The 23,543-nt window shown below is 47.9% G+C and overlaps 1 protein-coding gene across 1 annotated transcript; it reads left to right on the top strand.

Moving 5' to 3' along the window:
* Window positions 1-164: 164 nt before the first annotated feature.
* SMO (smoothened, frizzled class receptor) lies at window positions 165-22,335 on the top strand. The gene is made up of 12 exons (XM_043872299.1): window positions 165-1,047; window positions 13,508-13,713; window positions 14,536-14,745; window positions 14,986-15,158; window positions 15,495-15,714; window positions 15,811-15,934; window positions 17,327-17,419; window positions 18,180-18,288; window positions 19,236-19,421; window positions 19,851-19,999; window positions 20,480-20,614; window positions 20,833-22,335. The coding sequence occupies exons 1-12, from the start codon at window positions 723-725 to the stop codon at window positions 21,243-21,245; spliced, it is 2,343 nt and encodes a 780-aa protein (XP_043728234.1). The 5' UTR covers window positions 165-722; the 3' UTR covers window positions 21,246-22,335.
* Window positions 22,336-23,543: the final 1,208 nt, after the last annotated feature.

A 23,543-nucleotide genomic window follows, 5' to 3' on the forward strand; every position in this document is an offset into this window, starting at 1 on the left:
TCCACCCATCTTGTGCCCCGAGGCAGCGGCGAGGTCACCGGAGCCCCCTGGCCTGGGCCTCTCCAGGCGCCCGGAACATTGAAGCTCCAGCTCCTCCTTTCTCGCATCCCTCCCCTCCTCTTCCCTCCCTCGGCCAGTCCCTCCCCCAGCCGGGGGGTGGGAGGGGGACGGGCAGGCTTGGCTCGGCGAGGCCCGTGCATTCCAGAGAGCCAAGCGAGCTAGAGCAACAAAGGAGCCGGGTAGTTGGCGGGGAGAAGTCGGGGGGCTGAGGCGCGGTAACGCGAAGGGGGCGTCTGGAAGGCGGGCTGGCGCGGGGGCGGAGCCGGGGACCCAGTCCCGCACCCCCGGCCCGCGCCTGGCCTCCATCGTGGGGCCAGGAGGTGGTTTTAATGGTGGGAGAAGGAATGGGGCTGGAGATTGGGGGCCCAGGGGGCTCCCGGGGGTGAAGATAACTTGGATTGCCAGGAAAGGGTAGAGAGTTGTGCATCCCGGCCCGGGCCTCCGCCGCCCAACATGGGCCCCGGGTTCCAAAGTTTGCGAAGTTGGGTGCCGAGGGCCCGAGGCGCGCGGGGCGTCCGGGGGGACCCGGCACCGGACTCTCGGGGCGCACAGGTCGCCTGAGCCGCGTCTGTGGTCCCCAGGGTGGCGCGTGTGGCCGGGGGGGTGGGCTCCGGAGAGCGGGCGGGGGCGCTGGAGCTTCTGCTGAGTTGGCGGGTTTGGCCATGGCCGCTGCCCGCCTCGCACGGGGGCCGGAGCTCCTGCTTCTGGGGCTGCTGCTGGTGGTAGGGGGCCCGAGCCGGGGGGCGGCCTTGAGCGGGAACGCGACCCGGCCGGGGCCCTGGAGCGCGGGCGGGAGCGCGAGGAGGAGCGCGGCCGTGACCGGCCCTCCGCCGCTGCTGAGCCACTGCGGCCGGGCCGCCCCCTGCGAGCCGCTGCGCTACAACGTGTGCCTGGGCTCGGCGCTGCCCTACGGGGCCACCTCCACGCTGCTGGCCGGGGACTCCGACTCCCAGGAGGAGGCGCACGGCAAGCTCGTGCTCTGGTCGGGTAAGCGCGCGGGAGCCGGAGCCCAGGTCGGGGGCTGTGGCGGTGGGTTGCGGGGACTCTCCGAAAGAATAGGCTCGGGCCTGAGCTTGTGAGAGGGTGGGAGCACCACCCGGGAGAATTGGAGGAACAGAGTCTAAAACTTGGGAGGCAGGGTTGAGACCCCCGGGTGATGAAGAGGTGGGGCGAGGAAGTTGAGGGAGTGGGTCACAAAGGGCCTGAGCAGGGTAGGAAGCAAAGGATGAGGGGGAATGAGGGCCCCCGGGAGTGAGGGGGTGGGGGCTCTGAGCCACAGGACAGGACTTCTTTTTTTTTTTTTTTTTAAGAGGAGATGCTCCACGTAGGTACCACTCTGGAAGCGGGGTCCTCGGGAATGCAAGGTGTTTAGACCTTGGAGCAGAGACCAGGAAATCAAACTGGAGAGGGAAAAGGGAAAGATGCGGTTAGAAGATTTAGGCATTGAGGGAAGATAGGGAGAAAGAATTAAGTGAAATTTGTGAAAGGTAAGAAACCCCTGGTAATGAGTAATTAAATGGTAATCAGAAAGTTCCAGAAATCTTGTTTTGGGAGCCAGAAGTCCAGAGGATTGTGATCTTGTCCTGCTTTTGACAGGAGATTTCAGTTTCCTCATCTGAAAAATGGGGACTCTGTTCCCTGTTGAAAGTTGTGAAGGAATGAGACTCTTCTAACCATCATTTGTGTGTTCTTGGGAAGTTTGGGTTCTCAGACTGGTCTGTGTTGAGGAAGGACACAAGTCTGGGGTGTCTGAGCCCTTGGATACTTACATGGTGGCCTGAAGTCCCAGAACCCTCACCTCATGCTGGGATTATGACCTGATGTGAAAAACTGCAGACTAAACCCAAGCAGGTCCCTCTTTAGCAGTGTGGAGTGGATTAGCTCCCCGCTTGTCACTCTTCTGGGCAGGGGACCTAAAGATGAGGGAAGGGAACTTGCCTTGCCACCTCTTGCTTGTAGCTAGTGGGGTTCCAAAATTGTCCTTGAAGAAACAGAAACTAAAATCGAAAGCCAGGAGCAGACATGGGAACCTCCTTCTTTTGATAGGTCTTGGGTGTCCCACATGTCCGTTCTGCCCCAGCATCTTGATAGAGAAGTGTTTGTAGGCTGCCTGTCATTGTCACATTGACCGCTGGAGTTCTGAGTCTTGGCCGGATGTTGAACAAAGCCTTGTCACTCCTGGCTTGGTACAGATGTCAGAGGAAGAACTTGGAGGATGGTACCCATGGTGGAGCCACATCCTCTGTGGTTATTGGGTTCTAAAGTCAACATGTAGGCAGAAACCATGTGTAATCAACAGTAGCTTTGAAAAATTCACAAACAGCCACAACGTAAGGTCTCTGTGACTTTGTGTTCATATCCTCTTTTATGGTAATATGTTTGTATGCAAGTGCAACACATAGTAATGCACAGTATATAAGAAGGGGCATACATAGAAAATATAATTTTAGTTTTTAAAATTACATAAATACAGAAGTGATGAAATTTAAAAAAAAAAAACACAAAAGAAAGGTATCAACAAGGTTTCCTTGAGTTTGCTAAGTCTCTTCAGTCGTGTCCGACTATTTGCGACCCCATGGCCTGCCAGTCTCCTCTGTCCATGGGAATCTCCAGGCAAGAGTACTGGAGTGGGTTGCCATTTCCTTCTCTATCTTTGAGTTTAGGAGCCAGTTGTATGGAAATTCTAAATGTCTCCGAACTAGAATCTCATGCAGTTCTGAACTGTTCACACTATGAAAGGATATCTTCCTCCATCTCTCGCTCTTCTTATTTGTTTTACAGGGACTCATGGTTGAATTCCCCTAACTTAAATGCATATGTGATGCTGCCCTTCTGTAGTTATCATCAAATCAAGGAGGAAGGGTATAAATCTCTCTCCAGCCCAAGCTCCTGAAAGCAGTTGCTAGGCAGAAGTGGTTTTGGCAGAAAAGTTTAAGAGTTAGAACCATCTGCTGGCTGCATAGGTTTGAGCCTCACTAGCTGTGGCTCTGGTGGGGCACAGTCCTGCAGGGGTTCCAGCACTGAGCCCTGGTCCTTAGTTTACTCTGAGCTCTTCTCTGCCATCACCCTTCATCCCTCAGCTCAGTCCCATTCCCATATGCTTTCTGGATGTTCCTTTTCTATGTCTAGTCTTTCTGCTAGATGTTTTATGTGAAGCAGAGCCAGAAGTAGGTATAGGTGTGAGCTGGGTCAGTAAGTGGGTAGAGTGAACCAGAGCCAAAAGTGAGAATTACAGACAGGCCTTCAGCTAAGAGTTCTGGCTAGTGAATTGTCCTGTCCTGAGCTAGTAGACTTGATTTGGCTTAAGTCATCTGGCTCCTGGAGGTGTTTTTGTAGGTGGAAATGATTTAGAGTGTCTGTAAACTTGAAGTAGAGACTTGTTCTTTCCTTTTTTTTTTTTAATCTCAGAGTTCTGAGTACTTAGCTGTGCACTCATTCATTTGGTTAGGTGTTTGGGTGCTGGCTACAAGTCATCCTGGTTCAGTTTCTGGGGCAGATAAAGACGGAGAATACAGACAGGATCCCTGCCATCAAGGGAAGGCAGACAATTAAATCAGGCTTTAGCAACACCTCTGCGAGGTATTGTGACCTGGTAGGATGCTGAAGAAACACAGAGGACTTTGGGAAATAAGGAGAGACCCCCAGAGGAACTGACATTTAACCCAAATCTGAGAAATAAGTAGGAGTTTCTGGGGCCAAGGAGGATTTGGGTGGGAAGGGATAGGAAGAGGATATAGATGCACAAAGGTATAGAGGTGAGAGTGCTTGATACTTTTAAGGAAGGATAAGAATTTCAGTCGAATTGAATCAAAGCATGTGAGGGATAGGATTCTAAGAAATAAGGCCTAGAGAATTAGAAAATAAAGGGATTCATATCCCATATTGGAAAGTTTGGATGTTTGCCAGAAAATAAGAAGGGGGGCACTAAAGACTTTTAATGAAAAGAGATGGAATCATATTTGCATTTCAGACCGATCTTCTTGAGTACTGTGTGAAGGAGCCATGGGAAGAAGGGAGCCTGAAGCTGGTTTGCTTGTTGAAGGGATGGTTGAAGTAGAGATGATGGTGGTCAGTACTGGGTTGACAGCCTTGAAGAAGTGGACAGATCCTCGGATTTCAGAAGTAGAACCAATGGGACTTGCTGATGAGTGAGCAGGAGGACCCAAGTTTCCGGCTTGGATGGAAGGTGGTATCATTCCCTCTCACTAAGCTGGAGAATGCTAGAGGAGGAGGAGGTTTAGGAAGAAAGTACGAGTTCGTTTTGGTCATGTGAATTAGAGGGGCTCATTGGACTTCTGTGCAGAAAGTGAAAGTCGTTCAGTCGTGTCTGACTCTTTGCGACCCCATGGACTATACAGTCCATGGAATTCTCCAGGCCAGAATACTGGAGTGGGTAGCTGTTCTCTTCTTCAAGGGATCTTCCAAACCCAGGGTTCGAACCCAGGTCCCCCGCATTGCAGACGGATTCTTTACCAGCTGAGTCACCAGGGAAGCCATCTGTGTGGAGAGTCCCAGCAAACCTAGAATTGTTGTTGTTGTTCTGTTGCTCATTTGTGACTGACTCTTTGCAATCCCATGAACTGCAGCATGCCAGGCTTCCCTGTCCTTCACCATCTCCCGGAGTTTGCTCAGAATCATGTCCATTGAGTTGGTGGTGCTATCCAATCAGCTCATCCTCTGCACCCTCTTCCCCTCCTGCCCTCAATCTTTCCCAGCATCAGGATCTTTTCTAATGAGTCGACTCTTCACATCAGGTAACCAAAGTATTGGAGCTTCAGCTTCAGCATCAGTCCTTCCAATGAATATTCAAGACTGATCTCCTTTAGAATTGACTGGTTTGATCTCCTTGCAGTCCAAGGGACTCTCAAGAGTCTTCTCCAACACCACAGTTCAAAAGCATCAATTCTTTGGTGCTCAGCCAAACCTAGAATAGGAGTTGCTGAAGAAAGGTAGCCACTGTAAGCTCTCTCAGCCTAGACTGCTGAGCCTTTGGAAGTGAGGAATATCTCAGGTTGGGCCAGTTTGTAGGTTTATATAGAACTCAGGTCTGTCTCTCGTATATCTTTCAACTCTCTGGACTTGGGCTTCTTCAGGCACTCAGCATCTTACCCCAGGATAGTTTGGAATGTCTCCTCGCAGGCATTCCAAGCTGACCAGACAAACATACTTATCCAGGCCATGGCCCACCTTTGGCCAGACCTGGTTGGTTTGGTAAATGGGGCAAGAAAGCAGAGAGACCTGCGGCTGGCAGGGGAAATGGGTCCCTGAGAACCAGCACGTAGCCTCTTTGACCACTGCTATGCTCTGTGTGTACACGGGGGTGTGCAGCCCTGTCCCCCAGCTGGGGGCAGCTGGTAGGAAGGAGCTGGAGAAGCTGAGAGGAATTTCTCGTTTGCTATTCAGACATCTAGCTGATAGATTTAGAGGAGGTCTGTTATTTGCAAAGGCAGACCAGAAAGAATTTCCTTAGAGCTGTTCTCAAACCTGGCTGATGATCAGAATCATTTTTAAAATATATATTTTTGGAAAGTATAAAAATACAGAGAAACACCCACTGGCTCAAGTTTTCATTTTTGCTTCAGATTTTTACCTTTGAATTGTGAAATGTAGCCTGTATACGGAAGGTGCATGCGACACAGAGGTACTAAATAATAAATAAATATAAAGTGACACCTGAGTCAAGTGATGGTGGGCCACCCAGGAGCTCCCTCTGTCTTTTCCAACTACATCTCCTTCCCTTCTCTTCTAGAAGTAACCACTACCCGGATGTTTTTGATAATCATTCCCTTTCCTCCACAGTTTTACCATCTAGTTTTGGAATCCCTGAGTGGTGTATTTCAGTTTTTCATGTTTTTTACCTCTAAACAGATGGAACTGAGCTGTGTGTATTCTTTTATGTCTTATTTCTTTTGCTCTACGTTATTTTGTAAAATTCATCCATGTTGTTGCAGCTTATTTTTCATTGCTGAGTAGTACTCCATTGTACAGTATACCACAGTTTATCTATTTTGTTGTTCTTTGTTTTTGTTTTTGGCTGTGCTGGGTCTTTATTACCTCTCAAGGGCTTTCTCTAGTTGCAGTGAGCGGGAGCTACTGTTCGTTGTGATGCACAGGCCTCTCTTGTTGCGTTGCATGGGCTCTAGGGCATGTGAGCATCAGTAGTTGCATCACAGGGGCTCAGTAGTTGTGGGGCACAGGCTTAGTTGCTTCTTGGCATGTGGGGTCCTCACAGACCAGGGATCAAGTCCATGTCCCCTCATTGGCAAGTGGATTCTTAACCACTGGACCACCAGGGAAGTCCCCTTTTGGTTGTTCTTAAGCATTTAAGTTATCTCTGTTTTTGGCTACTATGAATAACATTGCTATGAATATTCTTTTCTATATATCCTGGTGCCCCAGGTCAAATTTCTCTAGGTACATACTGAGAGAAATGGAATTGCTAGGTAAGAGGGCATGCATATCAGCTTTGCTAGATAACGCATTTTTCAAAATGTTTGTACCAACTTCTACACTCACTATTCCTATAGAAGTGTCATCATGGCTCCATGTTATTTCTGACACTTGGTACTGTAAGTGTTTTAAGTTTTTGCCAATCTAGAAGATCTGAATAGACATTTCTCCAAAGAGGACATACAGATGGCTCATGAAAAGATGTTCAACATTGTTAGTTATTAGAGAAATGCAAATCAAAACTACAATGAGATATTACTTCATACTGGTCAGAATGGCTATCATCAAAAAAATCCACAAACAAATGCTGGTTGAAGAGAAGGGAACCCTTCTACACTGTTGGTGTAAATTGGTACAGCCACTATGGAGAACAGTATGGTGGTCCCTTAAAAAACTAAAAATAGAGCTACCATATGACCCTGCAATCCCACTCCTGGGCATATATTTGGAGAAAAACATGATCCGGAAGGATACGTGCACTCCATTGTTCATTGCTGCACTCTTTACAATAGCCAAGACATGGAGGCAACCTAAATGTCGATCAACAGAGGAATGGATGAAGAGTATATGGTACTTATATACAATGGAATATTATTTAGCCATTAAAAGGAAAATTGATATTGTTGAACCTATTTGCAGGGAAGGAATGGAGATGCAGGTGTAGAGAATGGACTTGTGGACACAATGAGGGAGGGAGAGAGTGGGATGAATGGAGAAAGTAGCATCACCATATATGCACTATCAGCTGTAAGCTGGTGATAAATTGCTGTGTAGCATAGGGAGCCCAGTCTGGTGCTCTGTGATGACCTGGAGGGTTGGGGTTGGGGAGGAGAGGGAGGCTCCAGAGGGAGGAGATGTAGTTTAATTATGGGTGATTTGCATTGTCGTATGGCAGAAACCAACACAACGCTGCGAAATTTTTTTTTAATTTAAATAAACAATTATAGCACACAAAAAAGAATGAAATAATGTCATTTTCAGTAACATGGATGGACCTAGACAGTGTCATACTGAGTGAAGTAAGTCAGACAGAGGAGAAACATCGTATGGCATCCCTTATACGTGGAATCTAAAAAGAAATTTTACAAATGAACTTACAAAACAGAAAGAGACACAGATTTAGAAAGCAAACTTATGGTTGCCAAGGAGAAGGGATAGTTAGGGAGTTTGGGAAAGTCATGTACACACTGCTGTTTTCAAAGTGGATAACCCACAAGGACCTACTGTATAGCACATGGAACTCTACTCAATGTTATGTGCCAACCTGAATGGGAGGGAGGTTTGGGGGAGGATGGATACATGTATATGTATGTATGGCTGAGTCCCTTTCTGTTCACCTGAAACTACTACAACATTGTTAATTGGCTATACTCCAAGACAAAATAAAAAGTTTAAAGTTTGAAAGAAAAGTATTTTTTGCCAGTCTAGTGGCTGTGTGGCTGTATGTATTTGGGCTTTTAATTTGCATTTCCCTGATTGCTAGTGAGGTTAAGCACCATTTCAGATATTCCTTCACTGGCCATTTAGATTTCTTCCTTTGTGAAGGCTCTGTTCAGATCTTTGGTCCATTTTTTCTGTCAGACTATCTGTGACATATTTTAAGATTTGTAGTTCTTCGTATACACTATATGTGAGTCCTCTATTGGTTGTAAGTATTGAAAATACTTTCTGTTCTGCGACTTGCCGTTTTATTCTCTCAGCGTCTTCTGTTGGACAGAAGTTCTGAACTTTAAGGTAGTCATTTATGGAACTTTTTATGATTAGTGCTTATTGTGTGTTACTTTTAAGTCCTTTCACACCACAAAGTCAAGAATTCATTCTGTTACTTTCTTTCCTTTCTTTTTAGGTACATAGTTCACCTGGAATTGATTGTTTTAGAACTCCAGTTTCATATCTGTTGTCTCAACATCATTTATTTAAAAAAAAATTCTTTTCTTTACTGGTCTGCCATAAATCAAGTGTTCAAATATGTTTTTATTTCTGGGATCTTTATTCCATTCCATACATCTGTTTGTCTATGTCTTATCATACCATCTTAGTTATAATATCTTTTTTTTTTTTAACCATGCCTCTGGGCATGCAGGATCTCAGTTCCCCAACCAGAGATCAAACCTGTGTCCCCTGATTTGGGAACTTGGAATCTTAACCACTGGACCACCAAGGAAGTCCCTTTAATTATCATATCTTTATAGCATGGTCCTTTTTTTAAATTTTATTTTTAATTGGAGGACAATTGCTTTACAATGTTGTGTTGGTTTCTGCTATACAACAGCATGAATCAGCCATGAGTATACATATATCCCTTCCTTCCTGAACCTCGCTTCCACCCCAGCCCCCGTCCCAGCCCTGCAGGTTGTCACAGAGCACCGGGCTGAGCTCCCTGTGTTATATGGCAACTTCCCACTAGCTATCTATTTTACACATGGTAAGGTATATGTTTCAGTATAGCAGGGTGCTTTACCTTCTTTGAGCTATAAACCTTTTTGGCAGTCTGGTAAATCCTATGGGCCCCTTCTCAGTATAATGTTTTTAATTCAGAGTAGAACACATAGGATTGAAAAGCATATAGGATTACAAAAGAAATGAAGTATATTGAAATATAATTATCAAGTGTTAAAAAATAAGTTTGCAATCTAATGTATGTGTGCTTCTTTATTAGTACACTAGATAAGATATAGTGTGAATTTAATAAGTACTGTAATGTCAAGGTAGTAATGAGCAGTAACAATATTTTGAGGTGTTTCCAACAAAAGTATCTAATATCCATTTGTGACAAAGCCACAGGTATTGCTAACATTTCTGTGGTTTGTTGCTTATGTTCATAATTGGGAAAGACTAAATTTCAGTTAGATGTAATTTTTTCCCATCTAGGTTCATGGACCCCTAAATTCTCTTTGCAACCTCCTGGCTAAGAACCTCTGCTTTATAGGATGACTGTTTAATAGACAGTGTGGTCTATTCTTAACCCTTTGTATTTTCATGTAAAAGTATTTGTTGGAGGTTTTGATTGGAATTACATTTAGTATATAGATTAATTTGAAAAAATGACATCTTTACAATATTGTGTCTTCTAATCATTTCATTAAGTATTGTATGTAGATCTTTAATTTTCTCAGTATTTTTTGCAGTTTTCTGCAAAAAGTTCTAAATACCATTTGTTAGATTTACTCCCAGGTACTTGACATTTTAATGCTGTTATAAATTGTGATTTTACATTTAGTTTGTTGCTGATGCATAGAAATACAATTGATTTTAAATCCAGTAAACTAACTACATTTATATACATACAAAGTCATCTCATTTGTGAATAATGAGTTTTGTTTCTCCTTTTTCTAGCTATATGTCCTATATTCTTTACTGCCTTACTCCTGCTTAAAACCTCCAGTACATGGTTAAATAGAAGTGATAATAGTAGCAGCAGTCTTCATCCTTGACTTTTTCTTTATTCTAAAGAGAAAGCTTTTATACCTTTCACCATTAAATGTGATATTTGGTATAGGAATCTTGTAGTTATATTTTATCAGATTAAGGAAATTTTCTTCTATTCCTAATTTGCCAATTATTATTTTTATCATGGATGGATGTTGAACTTTATCAACGACTTCTTCTGTTGAGATGATCATATGATTTTTTTCTGTCAATGTGGTAAATTGCATTGATGAAATTTTCTAATGCTGAACCATCCTTAGCCCAGTGGTTTTCAACTTGATTGATCATCAGAATCACACAAATTTTTTTTAAAGTTTAAACTGTGGCAAATATTATTTTTAAAGTACATAAATATAGAAAAAGTGAAGAAACTGTTTATATTATATATGTTTATATTTTTTCTTTTTGTTTTGTATTTTATTAAGGAAATAAAAAAAGGGAACTCCCTGGCAGTCCAGTGGTTGAGTCTAACAGCTAAAAAAAAGGGAAAAAATAGATAAAATTGATGTGCCCTTTCTTCTTCTTTCAAGTTGCATTTCCTTCTCTTCTCTGGGAAGCTTCCCCCATCCTAGTAATTTGCATATTTATTTTTTAAGCTTAATTACTTTAATAAAATAGGTAGTACAAAATTGAAAAGTAACCAAAGTTAAACCCTTCCATTTCTGCTTCCTGCTCCCCATTTCTCCTCCCACAGGCAACCGCCAACACTAGTTTGTGTGTCTTTTTGTAGAATCTAACATATGTACAAATGTATATGTGTTCTTATTTTCCCTCCCATAACCAGTAGTGGTTCTCCAGGCTGTCCTCTGCTCAACTGCACCCATTTAACAGGACATAGTGGAGGTTGTTTCAGTTCATCACAAATACTTCAAGCCTGGATAGTGTTCTATTATATTGATGTGTGACATTTTCTTTAGTAGGTCTCCTATTGATGGATATATATTAAGGATGTTTCTATTCTTTTGCTATTACAAACAATATTACAATAAATAATCTTACATATGATTTTTGTGAACATATAAAGTGGAATTGTGAGTATATTTGATAGCTAGTATCAGATAGTCTCCACAAGTATTTAATAATTTTTATTCCTACTAAAAATATACAAAATGCCAGTTTCCCCTATGCTCTTGCCAATATAGCATTTTCAAATGTTTTGATCTTTATCCTTCTAAAGATTAAAAAAATATGTCATTATAGTTCTATTTCACATTTATTGAATGAGACCGAGCATCTCTTTATGTTTTTAAAGGCCATTTGTATTTTCTGTGTGTGATCTTTCGTTTATCTTTTGCCCATTTTTCTATAGGATTATGAATTTCTTATTGATTTAGAAGAGCTTTATGCACATAAGGAAAGTAATTCTCTCTTTACCTGTGATGTTTATTGGAAATATATTTTCTCAGAGTGTTGCTTTTCTTATGATCTTGTTTTTCACCCTACTGAATTTATCTATTTTTCTGCATTGGCAGGCAGGTTCATTCTTTACCACCAATACCACCTGGGAAGCCACTATATTTTTCTGAAGTCTTTTCTTCAAATCTTTTATTTCAAAATTTCTAGTTTCATGTCATACTGCAAAAGGCCTTCTCCACTCTAGGATTTTCAAAAAACATTTTCTACTTTTTCTTCTAGTAGTTTAATTTTTTAAAAATAATGTAGTTATTTTGATTCATCTGGAATTTATTTTTATTTAAGAAATGGGGTAAGGATCCAATTTATTTTTCCCCTGAGCTGCCTCATCAGTTGTCTTTTTTTTAAAGCAATTTCTTTCTTTTTTTTGCCTTTCTTCAGTGAGTTTTTATTTTTAAAATTAATTTTTATTTTATATTTAAAATTGTATTACATTTTATTGTTTTATTATTTAAAATTAATTTACAACGCTGCTAGTTTCTGCTGTATAGCAAGGTGACTCATTCTACATATACATATATCCACTCTTTTTCAGATTCTATTCCCTATAGATCATTACAGTGTATTGAATAGAGTGCCCTGTGCTATGCAGTAGGTTTGTTTTTTCTTTTCCTCTTTTTTTCTGGCTGCATTGCACTGCATGGGAGATCTTAGTTCCCTGACCGAGGATCAAATCCAAGTCTACTGCATTGAAGTTTGGGGTTTTAACCAGTGGACTGCCAGGGAAGTCCCCTCAATTGTCTTTCAAGATTTATTTAACTTTAGGGGAGTATGGGGGCTGCGGAAAAAAAAAAAAGATTTATGTAACTTTGCTAGTGAGAGCTGTGAGGGGTCAGAGACCTCAGATAAGTAACAGTAACAGCTAATATCTCTTGAGTGCTTAGTATATGACAGGTACTGCACTATGTACATTTGGCACATTATCTCACTCTGCACCACAGTTCCACTACATCTATTAGCCCCATTTCACAGATGAGGAAATTAAGGCTCAAGATTAAGTAATTTGTCCAAGATCACACAGCCAGGAAATGGTAGAGCCACAATTTGGATTCAGGCAGGCCACATTGCGAGGTCCATGCTCCTTATCCCTTCCTCCCCAAAAGAGAAGTTACCTGTCCCCACCAGTTCCCCACATTGGCTCTCATTCCTCAGAAGCTTCTCTTAATACAATGACTTGTTTGGGAAATAGGTGTTCCTGCAGGAGGGATGATTCAGGAGGAGCAAAGGGATGGAATGCTGAGTGAGCTCAGCCAACGGGGGAACAGGGTAGAGGCCTGGGCTGGGGCGGGGGTGCTGGGAGACTTCCATCTGCGTCCGTCTTGCTGACAAGGCCTTTCCTCCCCCTGCACTGGATACAGCCTCCCCTGTTTGTCTCCATCTGATTTCCTGTTTCCTCTTCTGGCTTTGGCGTACCTGGCTCCCCTGACTACCTCTTCCTAAGCTCCTACCTGTTCTCTGTCCCACCTCAGCTTGGTAAGAGGAACAAGGGTCCGGGGGTCTGGGCAAGGGGAAACACCTCCTGGATCTGGTGCACGGCCCTGTGGGGGTGGGTCCCACAGCCCTCCTTCCCCATGGACTGTAGAAGGTTTAAGAATGCCCCTGAAAACGTAAAAGGTAAATTGATTTTGGGTTCTCAGCCAGAGGTGCCAGCGTTCCCTTAGTGGGTCATTTTGAAATGCGGGCTGCTTTTTAAAAACATTAATTGAACTGCAATATATTAATACATGGAGAAAAGGGCACAGATTGATTTTCACAAGGTAAATATACCTGTGTAACTGGTACCAGATCAAGAAATAGAACACCACCAGTGTCCCGAAGTCCTTTTCAAGCCTCTTCCAGTCCCAAGCCTGGAGTGGGAGGGGTGGGGAGCATTGTTTTGGTTGTCACCAGGACTTAGGGGAGCTGTTGGCCTTTAGTGGCAGGGTCTAGGGATGCCAGATGTCCTGCAGTACATGGGACAGTCCTGCACCAAGAATGGTCCCACCCAAATGCCCGGCTGAGAAACGCTGTGCCTGACGGTGCTGAGCAGTCGTGGCCTGCAGCGTGGCCAAGAGAGATGCCTTAGGCCCAGGGAACAGGGGTGCAGCTGGGCCTGTGGGTCAGAGTGAGGAGGGGTCTTCACTGCAATGTATCCACACTGTGGCCACACCCCCAGGCCTCCGGAACGCCCCCCGCTGCTGGGCAGTGATCCAGCCCCTACTGTGTGCTGTGTACATGCCTAAGTGTGAGAACGACCGGGTGGAGCTGCCCAGCCGTACCCTCTGCCAGGCCACCCGCGGCCCCTGTGCCATCGTGGAGAGGGAGCGGGGCTGGCCCGACTTCCTGCGCTGCACCCCCGACCACTTCCCCGAGGGCTGCCCGGTGAGTGCTCTGCGGGGCCGGGGCTGAGCTGGTCACGGGACAGGGCCCAGCAGGGGCAGGGAAGCTCAGAACCTTCTGTGCTGAAAGATCCCAAGTCATGGGCTCAGCAAGCCACAGACCCAAACCAAAGCTGGGCCAGTCCATCAGGGATTATCTATCCAGCTATAAACTATTTTTGAGCACCCACTCTGTTATGTGATGGGGGGTTACAGGAGTCATGAGTGACGAACCTATTCTCAGAAATTTTATCGTTTATTTAGGGAGTCAAGGCTTGCACATGTAAAACTTGGCTGGAACACCAAGACAGGGATGGGATCTAATTCTGGGTGAAGGAGAGCACATTAATAATAATAATAGTAATCATTATTTTTGGAGAAGGAAATGGCAAACCACTCCAGTATTCTTGCCTGGAAAATCCCATGGACAGAGGAGCCTGGCAGGCTACAGTCCACAGGATTGTAAGAGTCCGACATGACTTATCGACTAAACCATCACCACCACCAATCATTATTTAGTACTGTCCAAATACATTTTAAACAGCTTATATTTATTTATTCATTTACTTAACCCTTAGATCACACCATGAAGTAAGTATTGCTGTCCTATAGATCAAGAAACTGAGCTAATAGGGAGGTCACATAACGCCCTAGGCTATGTGGTCACTGAGCGGCAAGGCTGGGATTCAAATGCTGGAAGGTTGTCTACAGCGCCTGCACTTTCAGCCTCTCTGCCGTGCTAACCCTGCACCTCTTATTAAACCAAAGGTCACCCCAAGCCTACTGCTCTCCATTGTATTGTCTTCTCCTCTTCTCTCCTTGCCAGAATGAGGTGCAGAACATCAAGTTCAACAGTTCCGGCCAATGCGAGGCTCCCTTGGTTCGGACCGACAACCCCAAGAGCTGGTATGAGGACGTGGAGGGCTGTGGGATCCAGTGTCAGAACCCGCTCTTCACCGAGGCCGAGCACCAGGACATGCACAGCTACATCGCGGCCTTCGGGGCTGTCACGGGCCTCTGCACACTCTTCACCCTGGTCAGCGAAGGGCAGACCTGGGGTGGAGGGTATGGGGAGAGGCAGGGGCCGGGACCCTCAGGCTGCCTGTAAAGTAGGGAGGGAGCCAAATGTCCGTGAGAGGCTGGGCTCTGGGAGTCGAGGGGAGGAGGACTTACAGGGGTCTTCAGGGAAGGGTGGTGATTAGCGGGGTTGGGAGTTCTGATAAGAGTGGCAGAACAGCCCTAACCTCACAGAATGGGCCTTTCTTCTCTCTTCTAGGCCACATTTGTGGCTGACTGGCGGAACTCCAATCGCTACCCCGCCGTCATCCTCTTCTACGTCAATGCGTGTTTCTTCGTGGGCAGCATTGGCTGGCTGGCCCAGTTCATGGACGGGGCCCGCCGGGAGATTGTCTGCCGTGCTGATGGCACCATGAGGCTCGGGGAGCCCACGTAGGTGTCCTGGGGTTCCCAGAGGCGAGGGCGAGGGGAAGAGGCTGATGCCCGTTTTCCACAAAAGGAGCAGGTTGGACTGGAAATGGAGATTTCAGCGTGGGATTCAGCTCTACCTTGTTGCACCCAAGGTCTCCAGCACTAGAGCCTGGACCCTTCACATCTTCTATATCCTCTTCACTTCTGACCCAAGCCCAGTCTCCAAGCCCTGACTCCTAGAAGAACCTCCAGACCTTAGAAGCCAGGAGTCTTGGGGCCACAAGGCCAGAGGGGGGGAGACTTGCTAGACGGAATATAGAATGAGCGCCCCAAGTGACACCCCACTTGTCTGCGCAGCTCCAATGAGACCCTGTCCTGCGTCATCATCTTTGTCATCGTGTACTACGCCCTGATGGCCGGCGTCGTCTGGTTTGTGGTCCTCACCTACGCCTGGCACACCTCCTTCAAAGCCCTGGGGACCACCTACCAGCCTCTCTCGGGCAAGACCTCCTACTTCCACCTGCTCACGTGGTCACTCCCCTTTGTCCTCACTGTGGCAATCCTCGCCGTGGCCCAGGTCTAGTGACTGGTACAGGGTGGGGACCCATGTGGGGCAGACTTGGGAGAGGGAGAAAGTGACCCAACTCTGTCCCCCTACCCCTTCCTCCTGCAGGTGGATGGGGACTCTGTGAGCGGCATCTGTTTTGTGGGCTATAAGAACTACCGATACCGCGCTGGCTTCGTGCTGGCCCCCATCGGCCTGGTGCTCATTGTGGGAGGTTATTTCCTTATCCGAGGTGAGTGACGACTGGGCTGAGCACCTGCTCTGTGTAAGCAGGAGCCAGGAGCTGCCAGCTCTGCTGCCTTTGAGGCAGGACCTCAGCTGGCTCACTGGGGCCTTGGGGTAAAGGGGAAGGACAGACACAGCACCATGACACTTGGTGTGGGGCAGCGTCTTTGTTCAGCCAGAAAAATGCTGCCCTTCATTCAGCCTTGTGTGAGGGCTCACGGCTTGCTGAGTGGAGCTTGGGCTGGGTCCCTACCCCTGCTCAGCTCTGACCAGATGCCCTTGTGTGATAAACACCTTGAGTAACCTACCTCGTCCACGTGGGCCAGCTGGGGGCCTTCCATTGTGTGTGTGCCCTGCATTTATATACACTCTCAGTCTCTGGAACTTGGTTTCTCAACTCCTTTCTGCCCACAGTGCACACACACGCAGAGTTTTCGCAACATAAACAGATTTTCTGTTTCCTCGTTTCCCTGTTTCAATCTGCTGCCTCCACAATGAGCCTCCGTGTTTGAGCTCATTTTTGTTGAGCGTTCTCTGTAAACTTCAGTTTCCTCCCGCAGCTCCTTTTCAGCCCACCTTGTTTCCCTCTCCTTGGCAGTGGCTGGGCCTCTGATGTGTGTTTTGTATCTGTGTGATCCTGTGCGGTAGCCACCAGTCACGTGTGTTGAAACTAGTCCAGGTTGAGACGTGTCGTAGCATAAAATACAAACTGCACTTCAAAGACTCAGGCACACACAGAAGTAAACAGTCTCATTAACAGCTTGTTATATGGATTACATGTTGAAATGATAATGTTGTAGACAATGATTTATTGTTTTTAAGGTGTATTGAAGTTAATTTCATTTGTGTCCTTTTACTTTTTGAAGGTGGCTTCTAGAAAATTTGAGATTATGAGTTATTCAGTTGCGCAGTCATTTCTGACTCTTTGTGACCCCATGGACTGCAGCATGCCAGGCTTCCCTGTCCTTCACTATCTCCCAGAGTTTGCTCAGACTCGTGTCCATTGAGTTGACGATGCCATCCAGCCATCTCTGGAAAATTTGACATCATGAGTATGGCTCACATTATATTTCCCTTGGACAGCACTGTCCTGGGGTCTCTTCTTTGGGCTTTTTCATCATAATAGCTTTGACCTGCTGCCTTTCTCGGGGAGGCTGGACCAGGACTGAGGCATCTTTGATCTCCACTGTCTGTCTGCCCTGCTCGTCTTTCCAGTTCATAGCATGTGTGCCACCAGCTGCACTCCAGTGTCTCCAGTTCCTCCAGCTTTAAATCAGCACAAGAGTCATCAGACCTGGGACTGCAGGACCATAGGACCCTCCTAGGATGCCACATACCCATCCCTCCCGGAAGAGTGGTCTGGCCCCCCACTAATGTCTGCCATTTCCCTTATGTTCAGGAGTCATGACCCTGTTCTCCATCAAGAGCAACCACCCTGGGCTGCTGAGCGAGAAGGCAGCCAGCAAGATCAATGAGACCATGCTGCGTCTGGGTGAGTGGGTCAGTCTATCACCACGCCCACTGGGGAAGGGTATTGGAGGCTGAAGTTAGCAGTTAGCAGCCAGGGGGCAAGACTAGGCTGTTAGGCTGTGTGTGTGTGTGTGTGTGTGTGTGTGTGTGTGTGTGTGTGTGTGTGTGTGTGTGTGTGTGTGTGTGTGTGTGTGTGTGTGTGTGTGTGTGTGTGTGTATTGATGGTGATGCTGATGGTGGCAGCTCAAAATGGAAGGTACCTTCCTTCTCAGTTGGAAGAATTCAAATTCATGTCAACACTTGAGGCCTATTTAGAGCCCTTAAGTGCCTCTTAATTTCTTATCTTATTTTGGAGAAAACAGTTCTTTTGTATGTTTTATTGAAGTGTACTTGAATCACAGTGTTAATTTCTAGTGTATAGAAAAGTGACTCAGATATGTATATCATATATATATATATCTATAGATACTTTTTCATATTCTTTTCATTATGGTTTATCACAGGATATTGAATATAGTTCCCCATGCTACACAGTAGGACCTTGTTTATCTATTTTATATAGAATAGTTTCTCTCTGCTAATCCCAAACTCCTAATTTATCCCTGCCCTACTTCCCCCACCTTGGTAACCATAAGTCTGTAGAGAAAACAGTTCTTAAACTGAGCCCAGCACGAAGTCACCCTGGAGTCTTTCAGGCCCATGTCGGGTGAACACCCTCCTCCCCACTGCTGCTCCCACACCTGGGATGGGTGACGCCCTGCCCCATCCCGGACCCTCCACAGGCATTTTTGGCTTCCTGGCCTTTGGCTTTGTGCTCATCACCTTCAGCTGCCACTTCTACGACTTCTTCAACCAGGCTGAGTGGGAGCGCAGCTTCCGGGACTACGTGCTGTGAGTGGGGGACTGGGGGCTGGAGGGCTGCAGTGGTGGGTGCTGGAGACCTCTCTCTGCGGTCCAGCGGGGGTCTGTTAGGTCCCAACCTCAGAGGGAGAGAGAAACTGCCCATATTGCTCTGGGTGCTCACACTGTTAGTTGCTCTGTAATTTGCAGACGTGGCCAACAGCCCTGGGGTCCCTGCCCAGCTCCGCCCTCCCTCCCATCCCCAAGGCTGCCTGGCTGGTGCGTTTGTAACTGTTAAGCCGTTGTGTGTTTTGGCTTCTCCCCACCTCTTGCGTTGGCCATAGATCTCGCTCTCTACTTCTCATGGACTCTTTACAGAGCTTATTGCAAATCCCTGCACAGAAATAGTTATCTCTCTACAACAGGTTAACAACCCATTAATGCGTTCTGGGTTTGCCTTTGCTTTTTTGTGTCACATGATGATAAATCTGCGAGGGTAAGGCACCTCAGCTACTTCATGAAGTGCAGTCCATATTGATACCAGGGATAGGAGTTAAAATGCTCATTAAAATCCTGAGTGCTTCTTGGGACTTCCATGGTGGTCCAGTGGCTAAGACTCCATGCTCCCAATGAAGGGGCCTGGGTTTGATCCTTAGTCAGGGAACTAGATCCCACATGCTGCAACTAAGACCCTTTGAAGTCAAATAAATAAATATATTTAAAAAATCCTGAGTGCTTCAGACTCTTCTTTAGAGTCTCCAGGTTCCAGTGTACGGGAAGACCTGATGCCTGGGTCCCTCCCTCAGAAATTTGATTTCATTGTCTGAGGTGTGGCCCAAACATCACGAGTCACTATAAGCTCCCAGGTGACTCTAATGATCATCCTAGGTGATCCATCATTGATGTGGGCTTCACTCTTTCTAGTGTTGGGACTGATTGTCTGGGCAACCACCAGGGAGACTGAGAAAGCTTCACCTGTCTACTACTTCTCACCACAGGTGCCAGGCCAATGTGACCATCGGGCTGCCCACCAAGAAGCCCATCCCCGACTGTGAGATCAAGAACCGCCCCAGTCTCCTGGTGGAGAAGATCAACCTATTTGCCATGTTTGGAACTGGCATTTCCATGAGCACCTGGGTCTGGACCAAGGCCACGCTGCTCATCTGGAGGCGCACCTGGTGCAGGTGGGGTCAGCAGCAGCCCGTCCTGACCTGGCTGCCTCGTTCTCTCAGCCTCAGCATCCTGTAGGCTCGGTCAGGTCTCACAAGTCCCAGCGCAGCCTTGAGCAGGTGTGATTTTTCTAACTGCCGAGCAGCCGAAAGCAGCCTTTCCTGTGGCCCACCACTGCCCCCTGGTGACACCTCATGTCCTTGCAAGGATGGGCCAAGGGCTGCGCCAGTGTGTCTTCTAAGAGAGGAGTGATTCAAGAGCTCGGCACAGGAGCCCTGCATTCTAGGCTCCCTTTTTGGCAGAGAAGGCCTCTACTCTTCAGAGCCCTTGAGGCCCTCTGGAGGCTCGTTTCCTGGAGGGAATGGATTTGCTGGTCTTTTGCAAGATTTGAGGGGAAGCAGCTGCTCCTCCATGCCCCCTGCTCCCACTCTTTCTGCCCTCAGGTTGACAGGGCAGAGTGATGATGAACCCAAACGGATCAAGAAGAGCAAGATGATCGCCAAGGCCTTCTCCAAGCGGCGGGAGCTGCTGCAGAACCCAGGCCAGGAGCTCTCCTTCAGCATGCACACTGTCTCCCACGACGGGCCTGTGGGTGAGCTTCCACTCTGTTCTCTGGAGCCTGTTCCCAGTTCCCTTCCAGGCTGGTGTGGCTTCATGGTCTGTTTGCAAGGCTGTGAGGAAATGGCGCTCCTTCTGTTCACATACTCCTTCTCCAATCCCCTCCATCCCAGGCTACTCTCCCCTCTCTGTTTCTGCCCCTGGGTCTGCTTGCTGGTGGTTTGGTTCCAAAGGACTCATCTCCCTCACCTTCAACCGTCTTCTCCAGCTGTTCTCCCTGGGCTACAGGAAGTCAGGTTTCAGGCACTGGGTTTCTGGCGTCTCATCAGGCCCCCGTGCTCTTCAGACTGGGGATGGGTAGAGATCTGGCTGCACTCACCAGGGTGGGCTTTCTGTGCTAAGTTGAGTGGGCGCCAAGGGCTGGGGGAAGGTGAATGGTACCGAATACGGAAGGAGAAGTCACGGGAGGGCCTGGGCAGTCATGGTACCTCACCCTTTCCTTCCATCCCCACAGCGGGCTTGGCCTTCGACCTCAATGAGCCCTCAGCCGACGTGTCCTCTGCCTGGGCCCAGCACGTCACCAAGATGGTGGCCCGGAGAGGCGCCATACTGCCCCAGGATGTCTCTGTCACCCCGGTGGCAACGCCAGGTATGGGTGTCTGCTCCTGTAGGAAGGTGGGGGACGTTGAGGCTGGAAGAAGGTCCTGGGAGTGGAATGCCAGGAGCTGCCGGCAGGGGAGGGGGAGAGGAAGCCCTTAGAGAACTACAGCATGGGTCCCGGGCTCCAAGAGTAGGGGCCCGGGGAGAGAAGGTGCCACACTCACAGAGCTTAGAGTCCCCGGCTCCCGTTCTCTCTCCCACCGTCAGTGCCCCCGGAGGAAAAAGCCAACCTGTGGCTGGTTGAAGCAGAGATCTCCCCGGAGCTGGAGAAGCGCCTGGGCCGGAAGAAGAAGCGGAGGAAGAGGAAGAAAGAGGTGTGCCCGCTGGTGCCACCCCCGGAGCTTCACCTCCCCGCCCTGGGCCCTGCCCCCGCCTCCAGCACGGTCCCTCGACTGCCACAGCTGCCCCGACAGAAGTGCCTGGTGGCCGCGGGTGCCTGGGGCCCTGGGGAGTCCTGCCGACCTGGAGCCTGGACCCTGGTCTCCAATCCCTTCTGCCCAGAGCCCAGCGCCCCAGCCCCTATGGCCTGGGCGCAGGGCCGCCGGCAGGGTCTGGGGCCCATTCACTCCCGCACCAACCTGATGGAGGCAGAACTCATGGATGCAGACTCCGACTTCTGAGCCTGGAAAGTAGGACCTGCGACAAGAAGGAGGAACAAATACCATTCCGAGGCTCTTCTTCCTCCCTGAGAGTGCTTCTTTCCAAGTTCTCGTCTTCCCGAGCACCTGAAGGCCCAGTGCCTTCCTGGGAGAGCTCAGTGTGGACGACTCACGGCACCAGGACTGCGGGAAGGAGCCCTGACATCTCCACAGATAGGCCTCACCGGGGCAGGGCCCTGGAGCTTAGGGTCCTTAATTCTGCCCCATCTGGCCAGCAGCATGTCTCCAGTGGGGTCATGTGTATGCAGAGCCCCTAGTGTGGTAGTAAAGGTGCAGGCAGGGCTGCATGGGCTTGCATGCATACTTGCATGGGCTGTGGTGGCCAGCCCCTGTCTGGCAGATGAGGGCTGGCTGCCCTTGTGTGTGCCAATGGGTGCCCTTCTCTGGCACTCTCAGACCAAAAGTGTTCATTGGGTCATTATCCCTTTGTCCACCTGAGGACAGAGCTCCTTTCTCCCCTTTTCAGTTGGTTGTGGGGCTGGGAGTTCTTACTCCCATAGGGGCTGTAACCTCTCTTAAAAGTGTCCAGCTGGCTCCACCATAGGCCAGTAACCCACCCTGGGTGTTGTGGTACCATCCTTTCCCCTTTCCCATTTCAGTTCAACCAGGCCAGCCTCTCCCTGTTTCCTGTTTGTTAATTAGGACCCAGAGTTGCAGCATTTTCCACCCTGCCCCCATGCCCTACCCCTTTGCCGCTGGGCTCCATCTCCAGGTGAGAGGTTGGTTCAGCCATAGAGCCTGGCATGGTGGAGAAGCTGCGAGTGATGGGAAGCCTCTGGGCCTCAGAGAGATACATGCTATCTCTCGGGGGATGGATCCTCTGACTGAGGAGCTACCCTTGGGAAGCTGCTGACACTTCAGCCAGGCAGGAACACTTCCTTCAACTTCCACAGTCGGTGGGTGAAGAGGTTCCCACCTCTCATAACCCCTATCCAAGGCTCCAGTGTCAAGAACCAGATGGCAGGGAGCTTCAGCAGTTGTCTGGGTTCCAGATCAGGGGGTAGGGATAAGGAGACAAAATATAAACAGTAAATAAAAGGTTTTTGTATAATCTATTGATGTGCTTCTTTCCATAGGCTCCGTCTTGACCCACTTACCTGGTCATGATCTCATTTGTCCTTCACTTCCTCTGCAAGCTATTCTGCAAGGCCAAGAGCTCGGTTCTAATGAGGTCACCACTGACAGATGTCAGGCCGATGTCAGCTTAATGTGCTGGCTGTCCTTCCTGGCCAGTTGGTTCTATATATGGACAAAGGCTCTGGCCACAGCTGCCTCACTGCACATTGATCATGAGATGAATGAGCAAGGACATGTAGCTTGTCCCTGCAGTGATGACACTTGCAGGAAGCAAGTGTCCCCTGCTGGGGAGTGTAGGTGGGCATGGATGCTCATGGCAATCCCAGGCCCCCTCTGAGAACCTCTTGCCTCTACAAAGGATGTCTGTGGGACCAGGTGCATTCGCATCCACAGCTTCCTCCCCTTGGGCTGTCAGAGAAATTCAGGCTTCTCTGAGGGGAGCCTGCTAGTCCCACTTCCTCCAGAAAGATGTCAGTAGAAAGCTGGGAACTGGACTCAGGGTCCTGTGGAAAGAAGAGGGGGTAGAAGAAAGGGGGTGGTACCCACGGACGACTCAGAGGGTATTGTGCAGTATTAAGTGTGCCTGTTTATGGGTGTCACTCAAGTGATGGGGACACAAGCAATTTGCCCAGAGCCAAATTCCAAAGGATAGAGGAAAGGGAACTAACACTGATTATCTACTATGTACTTTACATGTGTATAAGGATAATGATGATGATGATAACAATAAGGGCTAATTCTTATTAAATGCTTGCTAGCTCTAAGCACTTCATATCTATTAACCTGTGGAATCTCACAACAGACCTCAGAGGCACTGTTAACACCCCCAAGACACTTAGGTACGGAAAAGTTCAAAAGTTTGCCTGAGAAGAAGTGATAATGCTGGGATTCCATCAGAGCTGCCTGGCTCGAGTCACATGGCTCTTGGCCTCTGCACTCCGTGTGTCGTGCTTGTGCTTAGTCATGCAGTCGCGTCTGACTCTGTGCAACCCCGTGGACTGTACCAAGCCAGACTCCTCTGTCCATGGGATTCTCCAGGCAAAAAGACTGGAGTGGGTTGCCATGCCTTCCTCCAGGGGATCTTCCCAACCCAGGGATCGAACCCAGATCTCTCACATTGCAAGTGGATTCTTTACCGTCTGAGCCACCAGGGAAGCCCCTGTTCTCTGCTGCCTCTCCTCT

The sequence above is a fragment of the Cervus elaphus genome, chromosome 18 (assembly GCF_910594005.1).
Source record: "Cervus elaphus chromosome 18, mCerEla1.1, whole genome shotgun sequence".
NCBI classification, from domain to species: domain Eukaryota; kingdom Metazoa; phylum Chordata; class Mammalia; order Artiodactyla; family Cervidae; genus Cervus; species Cervus elaphus.

Excerpts from the sequence above, each read along its gene's own strand:
- SMO (XM_043872299.1), top strand. The coding sequence starts at position 723 with ATGGCCGCTGCCCGCCTCGCACGGGGGCCGGAGCTCCTGCTTCTGGGG. Across the intron at positions 15,159-15,494 it reads ATGAGGCTCGGGGAGCCCAC|CTCCAATGAGACCCTGTCCT; the intron begins GTAGGTGTCCTG and ends TTGTCTGCGCAG. Across the intron at positions 18,289-19,235 it reads AGCTTCCGGGACTACGTGCT|GTGCCAGGCCAATGTGACCA; the intron begins GTGAGTGGGGGA and ends TTCTCACCACAG.